General features: G+C 41.8%; 1 protein-coding gene and 1 long non-coding RNA gene across 4 annotated transcripts in view; one reads left to right on the top strand and one right to left on the bottom strand.

Annotated features, from left to right (window-relative positions):
• Positions 1-12,591, top strand: part of LOC138266389 (uncharacterized) — a 517,771-nt gene that overhangs the window by 89,968 nt on the left and 415,212 nt on the right. The window lies entirely within an intron of this gene.
• CRKL (CRK like proto-oncogene, adaptor protein) overlaps positions 378-12,591 on the bottom strand; it is a 38,296-nt gene continuing 26,082 nt past the window's right edge. The window contains exon 3 of the mRNA XM_069215149.1: positions 378-2,955. Coding sequence (XP_069071250.1) covers positions 2,821-2,955 — 135 coding nt within the window. The 3' untranslated portion in view covers positions 378-2,820. The remainder of the gene's footprint in view (positions 2,956-12,591) is intronic.

The raw sequence follows: 12,591 nt of genomic DNA, 5'->3' as shown, positions 1-12,591 counted from the left end.
GGAAGATTCAACATACCATGAGAGCCACAGTAGAGTTTTGCATGCCCACTCAAAAGCTCTCCCTGAGACACTGTCATTTATCCTGCCCTAAGGAGGAAACACTTCGGATCCACGTTTCTAAAACGGTTCCTAATTGAGTGACAAACAGGACTGAACTGTTTCCACTGATGTTGGGGGGGTGACCGATCTTGAAGGTGGTCTACTGTCAGATGCGGGTCCTATATCACCTTTCATTGAAAGATAGTCCAGCTCAATCTCCCAGGTAAGGGCAGAGGATGCTCTGGCCACACAGCTGCTGGTACCGGCTTTCTGACTTTGCCTCTAAAAACATTCTCTTCCTTCTTCAAATATTAATCAGAAACAGGTGAGCATGAAAGGAAAATTAAGACTTTTTTTAAAGAATATAAGTCATTTAATACTGTTAATTTCATAACAGAAAAATAAAACGCAGAGCTATGATTTTCCCCGTTCACCCACAAGGTTAAAAAGCTCATTTTCACTGTTGATGTGGCATATCATTTGGCTACAGAATAAAAATGGTTTATGTGCAGTGACAATTGTGTAATATATTGCCTTTGGTGTGATTCAGGCGTGGCCTAGATCAGTTCACAATTAACAGACATCATTATTCAAAATAGGAACAAATATCAAAATCTTTAGATTGGTTGCCAAATGTAGGTTTGAGATTAAAATGTTGTTCGATTCCATTTACATCGTTAGAGTACAAAGCAAACAATAATCCCTTCAGAAAAGTAAACCTACATACATCCCTTTATTTTCACTGCATATATTGGCAACAAATGTAAACATTTGCAGCGCTCACCATTTCATGTAAAGGCACTCAACAAAATGGCAGAATTAGGTGGGCAGAGTTGAACAATGAAAGAAAGAACAGCAAGAATAACCCCACACAAATTACTAAGTAAAAAAGGACGGTGGGGTCTACCAATACATGTTGGTGAATGGCAATGCGAAAAAGGGCCAACATATTTCAGGGGCATACAAATTTACACAGCAGGGATGGACATACTTATCCAGTAGCGTGTCAGGAGACCTACTGAATGAACAATCTGGATGCTTGCCAGGGCACCAACGGAGGACAAGAGTACACAAATCAAGGTAGCAAATGAGCAGGCAAAACAACTACACATGGATGGTCTGAAAGGGCATTACTCATTCTAACCATGTGCAAAGATTGGCTGCTCAGATACGTGGTTTATGGCAACCATGCATGACATAGGGCCCCTTTTCAACAAAATCAGAGCCTTAAAAGGAGAAAAACTTAAGACCTGTGTGGTTAAAGCGTAGAGGAGAGATTTAAGTTAATGGCCAAACAAGACATTATACAAATGCTCAGTTACAATACAGTATTTCTATGTACTGACGCTCAAAACCACCACAAATGTCATTTAGGCATAGTCCTCAATTAGGCATAATTGATAAACTGGTCACGCTTTGCCAAATGTACACAATTTGCATAGATCTTTGAAAGATTGCTCACAATTTAAGAATCAAATGCTACGATCACAGAGCGAACAACTTTTCATAAAAAATAAATCCCTCCCAAGGCTAGCATCTTGAGTTTCTCAAGAGAATACTTCAAAAGATAATAAAAGTAATGTGACGAGCTACATAAAGCCAGTAGGGCCTTTAACATCTTGGTTAGTTGAATTAACAGCCATCCAACATATTTGGTCTCGCATTTAAGGGGAAAAAAAACTACAGATAAGAAAATGGTGTGCAATGAACGTGTACTATGCAGGCTGTAGCTTACTGGTACATTTAGCTGAAATCAGTTCCATCACGGCTGAATGCCATCATTTAGTGCAGTTTAATTGTTCATAAAGGTTTCAGTAGTACTCTTAAACTCATTACTAAATGGTAATTGCAGCCTGATTGGTTTGGCATCGTTCAAGGCATGCTTTGTACATGCAGCTACCACCTAGACGGTTTCAAAGTACAGCACATTAACACAACAGGTATGCTATTCAAAGTAAAGCTATCTAGAATAATCACACCCATACGGCGTGTCAGCAAAAAAAAAAAAAAAGGCTTAGGTTTAACAATTAGTAAGGCAAGCAGAAAATATGCTAGTTTGCCCACAAGTTCATAATAGGAACATAACTAATAGTGATCAGTGTCCCTTTATAGCCAATTTTCTACAGTTACAGTGCTTGTAAGAGGTCAGATTTATTTGAGTTCTCAGCATACAGAGCTGCAATTTTAGGAATACAGCACAACAGGCAATAAAGTACAATGCATCATTTAATAGACTTCTGTATAAATAAGCCTAATTGTAAAGGCGCTCTTTAAATACAGTCATTTATTCTCACAAACATTCTTCTAAGCTCAGATAAAAGCAGAACCCCTGTGTATAATAAAGCAGCCACAAGGAGCAGCTGATCATACACAAAGAGCCAATTGTCTTCCAAAACAATCATAACTGATCTTTATGTCCACCAACCCTTTAGACTGTTGGCAATTGTCTATTCAGAGATTGACTTGGATTTGTTCGAGATGAGTTGCTTCGGTCTCGTGTGGTTGATCATTATAAAGGGTTTCGGGGAGATTCTAGCTTCTTGCGTCTTCCAAACAAACATCAATCCAACAGTTCCAGGGTAGCGGCATGTTCTAAGAAGCAACTGCAGTTTGACAGGAGCCCTTGGATAGTCAACTGAGCCCTGCCGACAGGTTAATTTCGGACTGCCATATTGCAAAGCAGCTGAAACATATACAACGCTAAAGATCAGTCAGGCAGTTATTGTGATCATGTCTCTGGGATGCTATTAGAAAGGCTAAGAAGCTGGAAATATTCTTAAATCAATCAATATCCTCTGGATTTTGAGGGTCAGTTATTTTGACATGTGTAAAAGGGAAGAGCCCCTTTCGACCATTAACTTCTCCTTCCCACTGACCATTTATATTCATCCTTGTTACTTTTACAGTGTCGCCAACCTGTAAATAAACACAACATTGCGTGAGAAACCATAAACAGAACACATTTCAATACATCTGCAGTGACCTCCACTAGATTTACAGGCAATTGGGCAATTACACCGGATTTAACATGCATGCACACCCCTTAAAATCAGACATGTCAAACTAGTTCACTTGTTTATGTACATAAAATATCCAGGTACAGCAAGGGGCTTACCAGGTTTTTAATGTGTCTATGGCAGAAAATCAGATTTAAGATAACATCAAATTTTGTAGTGAATTCTTTAAAATCAGCATTCAATTACAACCACTTCACTGGAAATAAGTTAGAGTAAGTATACCACAACCAGCAGGGATGGGGAAAGTCATCAAGAAAGCTAGGTAGTTATGGGTCACTAGTCAATTACCCCAGGGCTGTCAAACTGACTGGGCTTAACGGATTCTGCTCTTGCCAAATAACACTTCACCATGAATTAGGACTGTGGTCTGCAAAAAGAGGTGCAATCAAGTGATGCCTGGGCAGGGGCTGGCAATCTCAGAACTACCAATCCTGATGCATCAAGAAGACAGCGTGGAAGGAGTGGAGGAAAGTATCTAAGACAAAAGTGAATCCATAAATACAGGCACGGTTGTGCAGCTCTCAAATTTTATTAATGACTGGAATTAGCGGGAATTAAACTGTCTTTCGACGTAAATCACAACCCACCCAGCACAAACGCAGCAATAATCTTGCCACAAGTGCACCTGGCACTAGTAAATGTGTCCTTAGCCTATCACAAGTTGAAATACGAATATGCTGCCACATGACCAAAGCTCAAATTTCAGGGTGAACACAAAAAATGCCGAGTTTTGTGTTGCCGACCGAGTACTCTGTGTTGCAGGGTCATGACCAGAAGGTGATCTGAGATGCTGGCTACCAAAGCAGCAACATAGAAATACCCAAAGAACACATTTGTTTTAGGAAGCAACACTGCTATTATTTGAAGAACAAGGAACCAAAGAGAAGGAAACGTTCTGTCTGTATGCCACAGATGGTCCATTTTCCAGCGAAGATTCATATCATTGGAGGCGCAAAAAAAAAAAAAAAACACCTCTCCAGTTAGGAAGCAAGGAATTTTACGCCACAATTTAGGACTCGAGTAACTGTTATAATTGCTGTTAGTTGTAATGCATTCTCTCCATAGATTCTCTTCTCTGCAGCTCAGCCAGTAGGTGATGTCATGGATTGCTGACGAGTGTCAGAGTGGGCTAACCAGAGATGAGGGTGCTCCTGCTGGGGTATTTTACTATGTAAAATATAACTTCAATAAACCTACAACTTATTATTCTACATCAACTGCCCATCTGACTCCTACTTAGCAATTATGCTTAATTACAACACTGGTGATGACAGGAAAGACAAATCTACGTGTGTGAGACGGAGGAAAATAAAAGAGAAGATAGGCTGAAGAGAAAGCAAATCTATAAGGGAGAGAAACTAATTGAAACCGAGAAAGATCGACCGCATAATAGTAAAAGAAATGTCTATACTAACTAACAGCCTGTGGACAATGAAACCAAAGACTAAGCCTAAGAGAGTGGCTGTTAAACTCCATATGAACAAAGAGGATCGCTGAAGAGGAGTACCTGAGTGTAGCAGGTTTTCTTCCACCAACACCCCTCAGAGGTATGGTGAGAACTCAGCATGAACGTGAAGCCTGTGCACAGTGCAGGGAGCAAATTATAGAAGTTTAGTGTCAAAAGGTGAGACGCCTTGGGGACCATGTGTGAACCTTTTGTCAATATTGGGAGACAAACCAGTGGTGAGTGAAACCGCAATAAATGAATGGAAGCACTCGATGGGCGCTGTATACCTGCTGCCACTGCAATTAACATTAAATTGCTATATTTGGCCCTTAGCCCAAGCTGAACGATTGGAGGTGCATGCATTCAGATGCAGAGTGTTTTTGTGTGAAGTGATCCGAGTGTAGGTTGAATACTATCTCCGCATGTCATCCGATGTCACAACAATAAATAAAAAAATAAAAAAAGATTAGAACACTAGCAGCATCAGAAAATAGCTGCATGTAGCTCACATAGCGCATAGGCGGCACTGGTGATACAGCATGTCTCGTCAGATAAGGCAGCTTCCACCATTTGAGGCGCGTGCTCAGCTGGGAGAAGTGTGCATCGGCGGGCCTGGCTTTTGAAGGGAAGGAGTCCTGGTAACTGCTGTACAGCATGAGGAGAGCTGCACTGTGCAGGTTGTCACTGAAGTTTAGAGCGTATCCTTTCACCTGTGGTGGGAGGTAGGACCATAGCGCTAATATACTGAATATTAAAAACAGGATTAATCCAGCAAGTACTCAAGATAAGGAAAGCAGAGGGCAGTTCAACCAGGTGTACACACGAGCAAGAGCGGCACATCCTAGAGTTGTTTTTTTTTTTTTTTTAATATGCAGAATAGGGTGAATGGGTAGTATTTGTCCCTGGTCCTGTATTGTAATCGTATTTATATAGCGCTTACTACCCCTGATGAGGCGTCAAAGCGCTTTTCGATGAGTAGCACGCTACTCCGGAACCCAACAAGAATTAGTGATGGATTAGTATCGTTAAATAATGAGTATAGTTTTAGCATGAGTTAATTTGAGCCGCGGATATGAGAGTTTGTTAGTTAGATTGACTGGAGTAATGGAGGGGTGGAGGAGGAAAGAAATCCAGAAGTGTTAATTGGGAGTATAACCTTCATTTACTCAACCCAAAGGCTTGGGATGAGTAAAGGGGGGGTGGAGGGGGAAGAGTATGTGGAAGGGTAAGAGAGAGCATAGTAGCAGGGTGAGATGAATGCAGGAGAATATAGTAGGGTTGTGTGGGAGGTCACAGAGGTAGAGTGAGGTTAGAGTAGGCAGCAGAGAAAAAAGTGTAGGAGATGTGTGGAGTATGTGTTTGCTGTACATGTCATTGGATGTTGAGTGCCGGTAGGTGTTTGTGGGGGGGGGGGGGGGGGAGGAGGTAAGTGGCCTCAGAAGAGGGGATGCTGCTCCTGTAGGGGTATTTTAATACATAACTTATGACGTCTTCAAAAAACCTGCAACTTATTCCATGTGAACTAGCTACCTGATCCACCTTAGCTATGAAGAATTTTTAATTAAAATAGAAACCATATATACATCGTGGTAATAGAGAAGGCAAGCTAAAGGGCATCTACAAAATGTCTGTTAGAACGATGAAAGGACAATTTGGCACAAGCTTCAATGCGGTACATAAAAGACCATTTTCATACACAGGTCAAATCGGAAATGTTCAGGAACCATGTACGCAGCCTAAATAATATGACGTGCACCTGTGAGTGAGGATTTAACGGATTCACTGGGCTGTAAACAGCTGGCGTCATGTCCTGTGATCAATCTAAACTGCACAAAAAAGGTTTCTAAAAATCCTAATTTTAAAGTCTCCATTGACATTCTGGAGACTATTACATACTACAGGTTGGGCGAATACTGAAAAAATATACACATGGGGCGGCTGATATCGCTAAGGTCAAAGCATGCAAAATGGTAAGAACAAACTACCAATAAACAGCAGAATGGGGCAAAAACTTTAAAGTATTACCATGGAGGCAGTGTGGGGGAATGCTTTAACATGATTTGTTAGGCAAAAAAAACTTCTTGCTGCAACTAAAAGTGGAGGAGAACCAAGAGGAATTAAACACGACTGTTTTGCATTTAAGTATCGTAGGTAGCTGGACAGTGGAAGTGACCATACATGAATGTGATGCTGAGATTGGAGGCAAGTTAGTCACAGATTGTAGCCTCTTGATCTCCATGTGCTTTGGCGACACACTTGTGAACGAGAAGGGGAGGACAAGATAAAGTTGCTGGAAACCAACATTAGCCCTGGAGGGTATAGAAAAGCAGACTGATTTAACTGCCTTTACCGCTCTGAAAACTGTCTTGAAGAGACAGCAGGGAAGGTATACAAGGCAAAAAGATGTGGTAATTTGCTTGGATGAAAACAGCCAAAGGTTGTTAAGCACCATGCCCAAACCCATTGCCCCTGAACAATCAATACTGATTGACGTTGGAATAAGATGAGAAAATACTGTGCAGATTTTCGAGGGTACCCGAGGAGTACTGAGTTTGCTTTATGGTTATGGACAAAATATAATTCTGCAGAATGGAGTTAAGCATGTGGTTCATAAAGTCAGGAGGGTGCCAAGCCTGATGTTGCAACCTCTTGAACTACTGTAAAGGCTAAAGGCGCAGAGGGTGATGGAAGTTAAAGCTCTGGAATGGCTTTATCCGTTTTAGCACTTAAGGATGGAAAAAAATATTGAATGCGTCTGTAACTGCACAATTTTAACAGAATATTTAAACAAACAACCTCTTCCAAGGTTCTGAAAGCAGTTACCAATGTTAGGATTTTGTCATCTGACTATCACCATTACTAACGGAGGCTGCTGACATTTACTGACCGCATTAGAGACTTTCCTCATTAGTGGCCAATCTTTTGGGTTAGCCTCCGCTGTTGCATATTTCCAAAAGATAATCAAAAAAGTGCTGGATGGGGTGGAAAACTTAATGCACTCTAAAGGACGTCACATTTAAACTGCTGGTCCTCCGGGTAGTGCAAGATACGCTCATAGCTTTGGCAATGAAGAATATTTTGGAAGGAATTCACCAAAAACTAGGGCTAGAAAGACAAACTGGAGGTCCAAGATGAATTAACTGGTGGAAAATGTATAGGCCTTAACAGATCTACTCTCCCACTCCCTATGGCAAGTCAGATTTTATCTCGGCAAGCTATTTTTAGGTCTTTCTGGCGAGCTAACAAAGAACGTGTTCAGTTCACTCAAAGTGAATAAGCAGTAAAGATCCCTTTAAATCTTTATTTTGTCATTTTTTTGAGCGGCCAAATGTCAGCTTATGTTTTCATAAAATTGACTGCTTATTTTATCCTGAGGGTGGCGTTTACTATTCTTTCTCCAACTGCAATGCTAGAGGATTTTGTAAACTGAAGGGTTTGATAATCATACTGTGCAAAGAAAGTGCTGTAGAATGTCAGGTTTTTTTTTTCCTATCAACATTTTGCTTGAAAATTAACTGAACAAACATTTCAAACTGTTTCAGTAGTTATGAAAGCACTTTTTGCAATTCAGTTTGAAGAAAACATTAATAGAATGAAAACAAATCAGAACACAGTGATGTACAAATGAAACACTTTGGCTAAAAAACCCAGATTATTTATAAGCTTTACAGATTTAGCAGTAAAAGTGCATGTTTGTGGGAAAGTTTGTTAGAATTTCAATGGAAATGGGCTGTGCTGCCAGTAACAGAGTCCGCCACCACATCATGCTTTGGTATATTAAAAATGAGTTTTTAAACAAATATTCCTGCCCTCACACAGATGACTGCAATTGGTGGACATGTGAGCTAAATTCTTACTGTATTTTTTTTCTTAATATTTTTCTTAATTTTCAACAATGTCAAGTACATAGCCAGTGGCAGCGTCTCCAGATGTATTACAATTTCTTTTTCAAAAGGGGTTACAGTGTAACAGTAACAACATCGTATCACATTACAGTTGATTATAACATCACGTAAACGGGACCTGGCCTTAAAACGATATCAGAAATACAAGTCACACCACAAGAATCCTTTCAGTAACTATCCAACGATGTGTATCTTAAGCATGTGTCCTAGATCTATAACATCGCTTCCATATCTGGCCGTACCCAGTTGATTACGTTTGCCATAGGGCCTTCACATGGCTAATATAGGGGAGGGAACAAAACTTGGTTAAAAAAATACAAACTATAGTATGTGCCAGGTATGTGCAGTTCAGGGCTGGAGGGCACAGGGACATTAGCAGCCCTCAAGCCCCACACAACAGGGGGTCTGTCCCGCAATCATATTGGGCATAACGTCCATCTTACCCATCAAGGATCCTGGCGACTAAAGGTATATAAGGCACCTGGATGAAATGGTAAATAACAGTAGCCAGGTAACTGTTTTATGTAGTGCAGGGTGTTAGCACCGGGCTGTGTGTCATACCTCCATGTGTTACTCTGTCAACTTGGGTGAACCCGCAGGACTGTTGTCTTCTCCCTCTCGCAGCGCTATTTTATCAGTCAACTTTATAATGTAGGTGTCCCAGATTGCCACATTTCCACTGCCATCCCTGAACCGTTGATCTTGTTCCTATGCCATGGCAGCTACATTCTTACTGTACATGGAGCCAAGGTTACTCTATTAAATCAAACAAGTGTTTTGTATAGCAGAAATGCTGAACTTGCTTTTTTGAAGGTGCACTCCTATATGATAAAGGAAGAGGAGGCTTTGCAAAATAAAATATTTGATTAGGACCACACAATGAGACCACTTAAAGTGTTAAGTATATTACAGTTAGGTGCAGTACATTATTCAAGCCACTAGACTCGAGGGTCTCCTAACATTTTCAAGATTTTGAGGCCTGATGTAGTCAGACCGTATGCTCTGTGGTGCAAGCCAGAAGAACAGCAAGGCAAGATGCGAGCAGATATTGTCAACTCAGTTTTTACAATCCTCACAAAAAATATAAAGCTTATTTTAATGGGAAGACTAGATCTTTTGTAAATTCAATAGAGGCCACTCAACCATACTATATTCCACTGGATGCACTTCTCCCACGATCTATCTGAGGATACTCAATTGTTAGCCTCCAGTTTAAAATTCCGTCACATTTACAGAACGTTTTAAAATGTTCCATTTTACATTTTGTTTCCTTCTTTATTTATATAAACGTATTTAATTTTCTAAGCAGTTGAAAACCCCTACGAAGGGTTCGCAGTCAGTCCTCTCCACCCCCCTCCCACAGAGGATCCCAGGCCACACGTTAAGAAGCACTGACCGACTAAGCCTGTGAATGTGATCACTTAAGCAAACGGGATTAATCTCTGATCTCCCCACTCAACTCAAACATTTGCACTGAACACTTCCCTCTTTGCTACCATTCCACTAATGCTGGCCATAAACTCCTTATCACATTAGCACATACCTTCATTACAACAGATTCACCAAAATTAGGGCTTCCTTTTGTGATGTGCCTGTCTTTTGAAGCAAACCACATCTCCCACTCGAAATTAAGCACCTTTGGCTCTTTTCTCAACATCAACCACTTGTTTCTACTTATATGTGCAGCTTCAACCCTGGATCACACCCAACCATCCACCTCTTGAATTTCATTACTATATTGCAGCCATTTCTTCATCCAGCCAGGGCACAACTAGGAAGCAGGTCTCCTAGCCCTTAAAAGTTGAAAAAGGCATCATTCCAGTCACCAAACATGGAGTACTGTGATAGAACCATAACCTAGTTCTCAATGCACCAAGCACTTCTGACTTACCGGCAACAGCCAATTTAACACATTCAACCACCACCTGGTTCATTTATCAACAATACCATTTGTTTGGGTGTGACCTAGTAACAAGCAGGTGGAAGAATCTGAGTAAAGAAACCCCTCCATTTCCTCACTTACGAACTGGGCAACATTGTCTAGTAACAGTTCTGGGAAATCCTCCTTTGAAAATACATATTTCAGGAACTCCACTATACTCAGCTTGCCAATAAAAAAATAAAACACACAAAAAAAAAAAACACACATGCTTCCATTAAAAACTCCTAGTATGGATGGGCTTCCGATAAAAGTATTATGAGGCCTATGCAGCGTCGCTGGCACTGAAACTTCTAAAGGTCTTTAAAAAGGCCAGATAGTTGGGGGCAATTACTGCAGTCTCTCAGGGAGGGATTGCTTATGGAACTCTTTAAACCAGGACACAACCCCATTGGAAGTTCGGTCCTACCAGCCGTTGTCCCTCTTGAACCCTGATTATAAAGTGCTAGGGAAGGTGTTGGCCAATAGGTTTCTTCCAATTGTGAATATTTGTGTACACTAGGACCAATCCAGCTTTATTCCATGACGCAACACCTTTCTAAATGTACACCAGCAACTACACATAATAGATGCTACTCCCCCTTGTGATAGAGGACGGAGCCCGGCGTCAATGGACATAGAAAAAGCTTCTGACACCCCCCAAGTTGGGACTACTTGTTGGCCTCCCTCGAGCAAAGGAGTTCTGGCACTACATTTATGAGCTGGTTCAGTACTTTACATAGAATTCGGACTACTCAGTGCATGGGGTGTCATTTGACTGCTTTAAGATTCAGAAAGTCAAAAGGCAGGGTTGCCCACTGTCTCCTCTATTCACCTTGGCCATTGAGCCTCTGGTCTGTGCCCTACGAAGGTGGGTGCAATAATGGGGGGTTCGAGCCCAGGGGAAACATTATCTACCTATATGCAGACAATACTTTGGTATATTTGAGATACTCTCACTACTCTCCTGGCCCAGATGACATTGTTAGAGGACTCTGGCGAAGTTTCTAGCCCTGAAAGTGAATTGGGCCAAGTCATGTACCTATCGCTAGCGCTGGTACCAGAACCAGATCAGGGGCTCATCCCACATTGCCGGCTGGAGTGGTTTTATACTCATTTCAAATATTTAGGGGTACATATCTATCACAACCGTAGTGACTTTTGAGATGAGAATCCTGAGAGCACAGACAGGAATTCGTAGGTCCTACACAATCTGGACATTACTGCTGTTATCCCCAGCGGGGCGGGTGGCAATATCAAAGATGTTGATACTGCTTCTGCTCCAGTATTGCTTTGTCACTCACCCAATCTATTGCGGGGGGAACATAGGTTACCTCTCTATGCTAAAGAGGCGCACCCAATTATGAGTGGTATTAAGCAGCAGCAGAACTGCCATGGCTGATGCACTGGCTAGGCAAGGGTTCCTGTTCGGAGATGATGGCAGAGACGAGGACACTGTGGGAATGCAGATATATACATAGCTGTTGTCTCTGGCTGTCCTAAACCATGAAGAGCCTCAACTGATGAGTGGCAAGTCTGTGTTGGTCCTGGTATGTGCTGAACGGAGATGCCCCTCTGCCTTACTTACCCGTTATTCCAGTCTGACAGATGCCTACCCTCCGTGTACTGGCACATCGTTTTGACCTGACAGCATAGACTGAGGCTGATATATCCGTTCTCGGAGACCTATATAATGAGAAGCACTGCATGTTCTTCCAGGTTGCCAGGGACATGAACGGGTAACTGGCAGGACACTTTCTGGCACATCATGCGATCCAGCATGCACTGCACGACATCTGGGGAGTACAGGGGAAGGAACCTCCTCAATCTCAGTTATTACAAGTCTTGCTCTCCTATGGAGGGACACGACACACTATCTATTGATATGGGCCAGGGCTGAATCAGACTTTCACAAGAATGAGATCTCGGGGCCTGGCTGTGTGGGAGTATCTGCTGGGGAAAGGTGAAGGGAAAAAACAATGACACACACCCCCCCGCGAATCCACATACCTGGAGTGCTGCTAAGTGTGTGTATGTCTTTCTATGGTAGGCTGGGGACATGGTTGGGAGATGTGTTCTGTTAAATCATACTGATCAGGGAGTAGACGCAATGGTCCAGCTACAGCAGATAGCACCCCCAAGTAATTAATTCTGGTGCCTCAGCTGTCAGTACCTGTGGAATTGCCCCCCACCTGCAAACACTGTCAATATATGTAGACTGTACATCAGTATAATCTTTACTTTACCTTCTCCGCTCCGTCAACT

The sequence above is a fragment of the Pleurodeles waltl genome, chromosome 11 (genome assembly GCF_031143425.1).
Source record: "Pleurodeles waltl isolate 20211129_DDA chromosome 11, aPleWal1.hap1.20221129, whole genome shotgun sequence".
Lineage (NCBI taxonomy): Eukaryota > Metazoa > Chordata > Amphibia > Caudata > Salamandridae > Pleurodeles > Pleurodeles waltl.
This window is presented reverse-complemented; position numbering and strand designations above follow the sequence as displayed.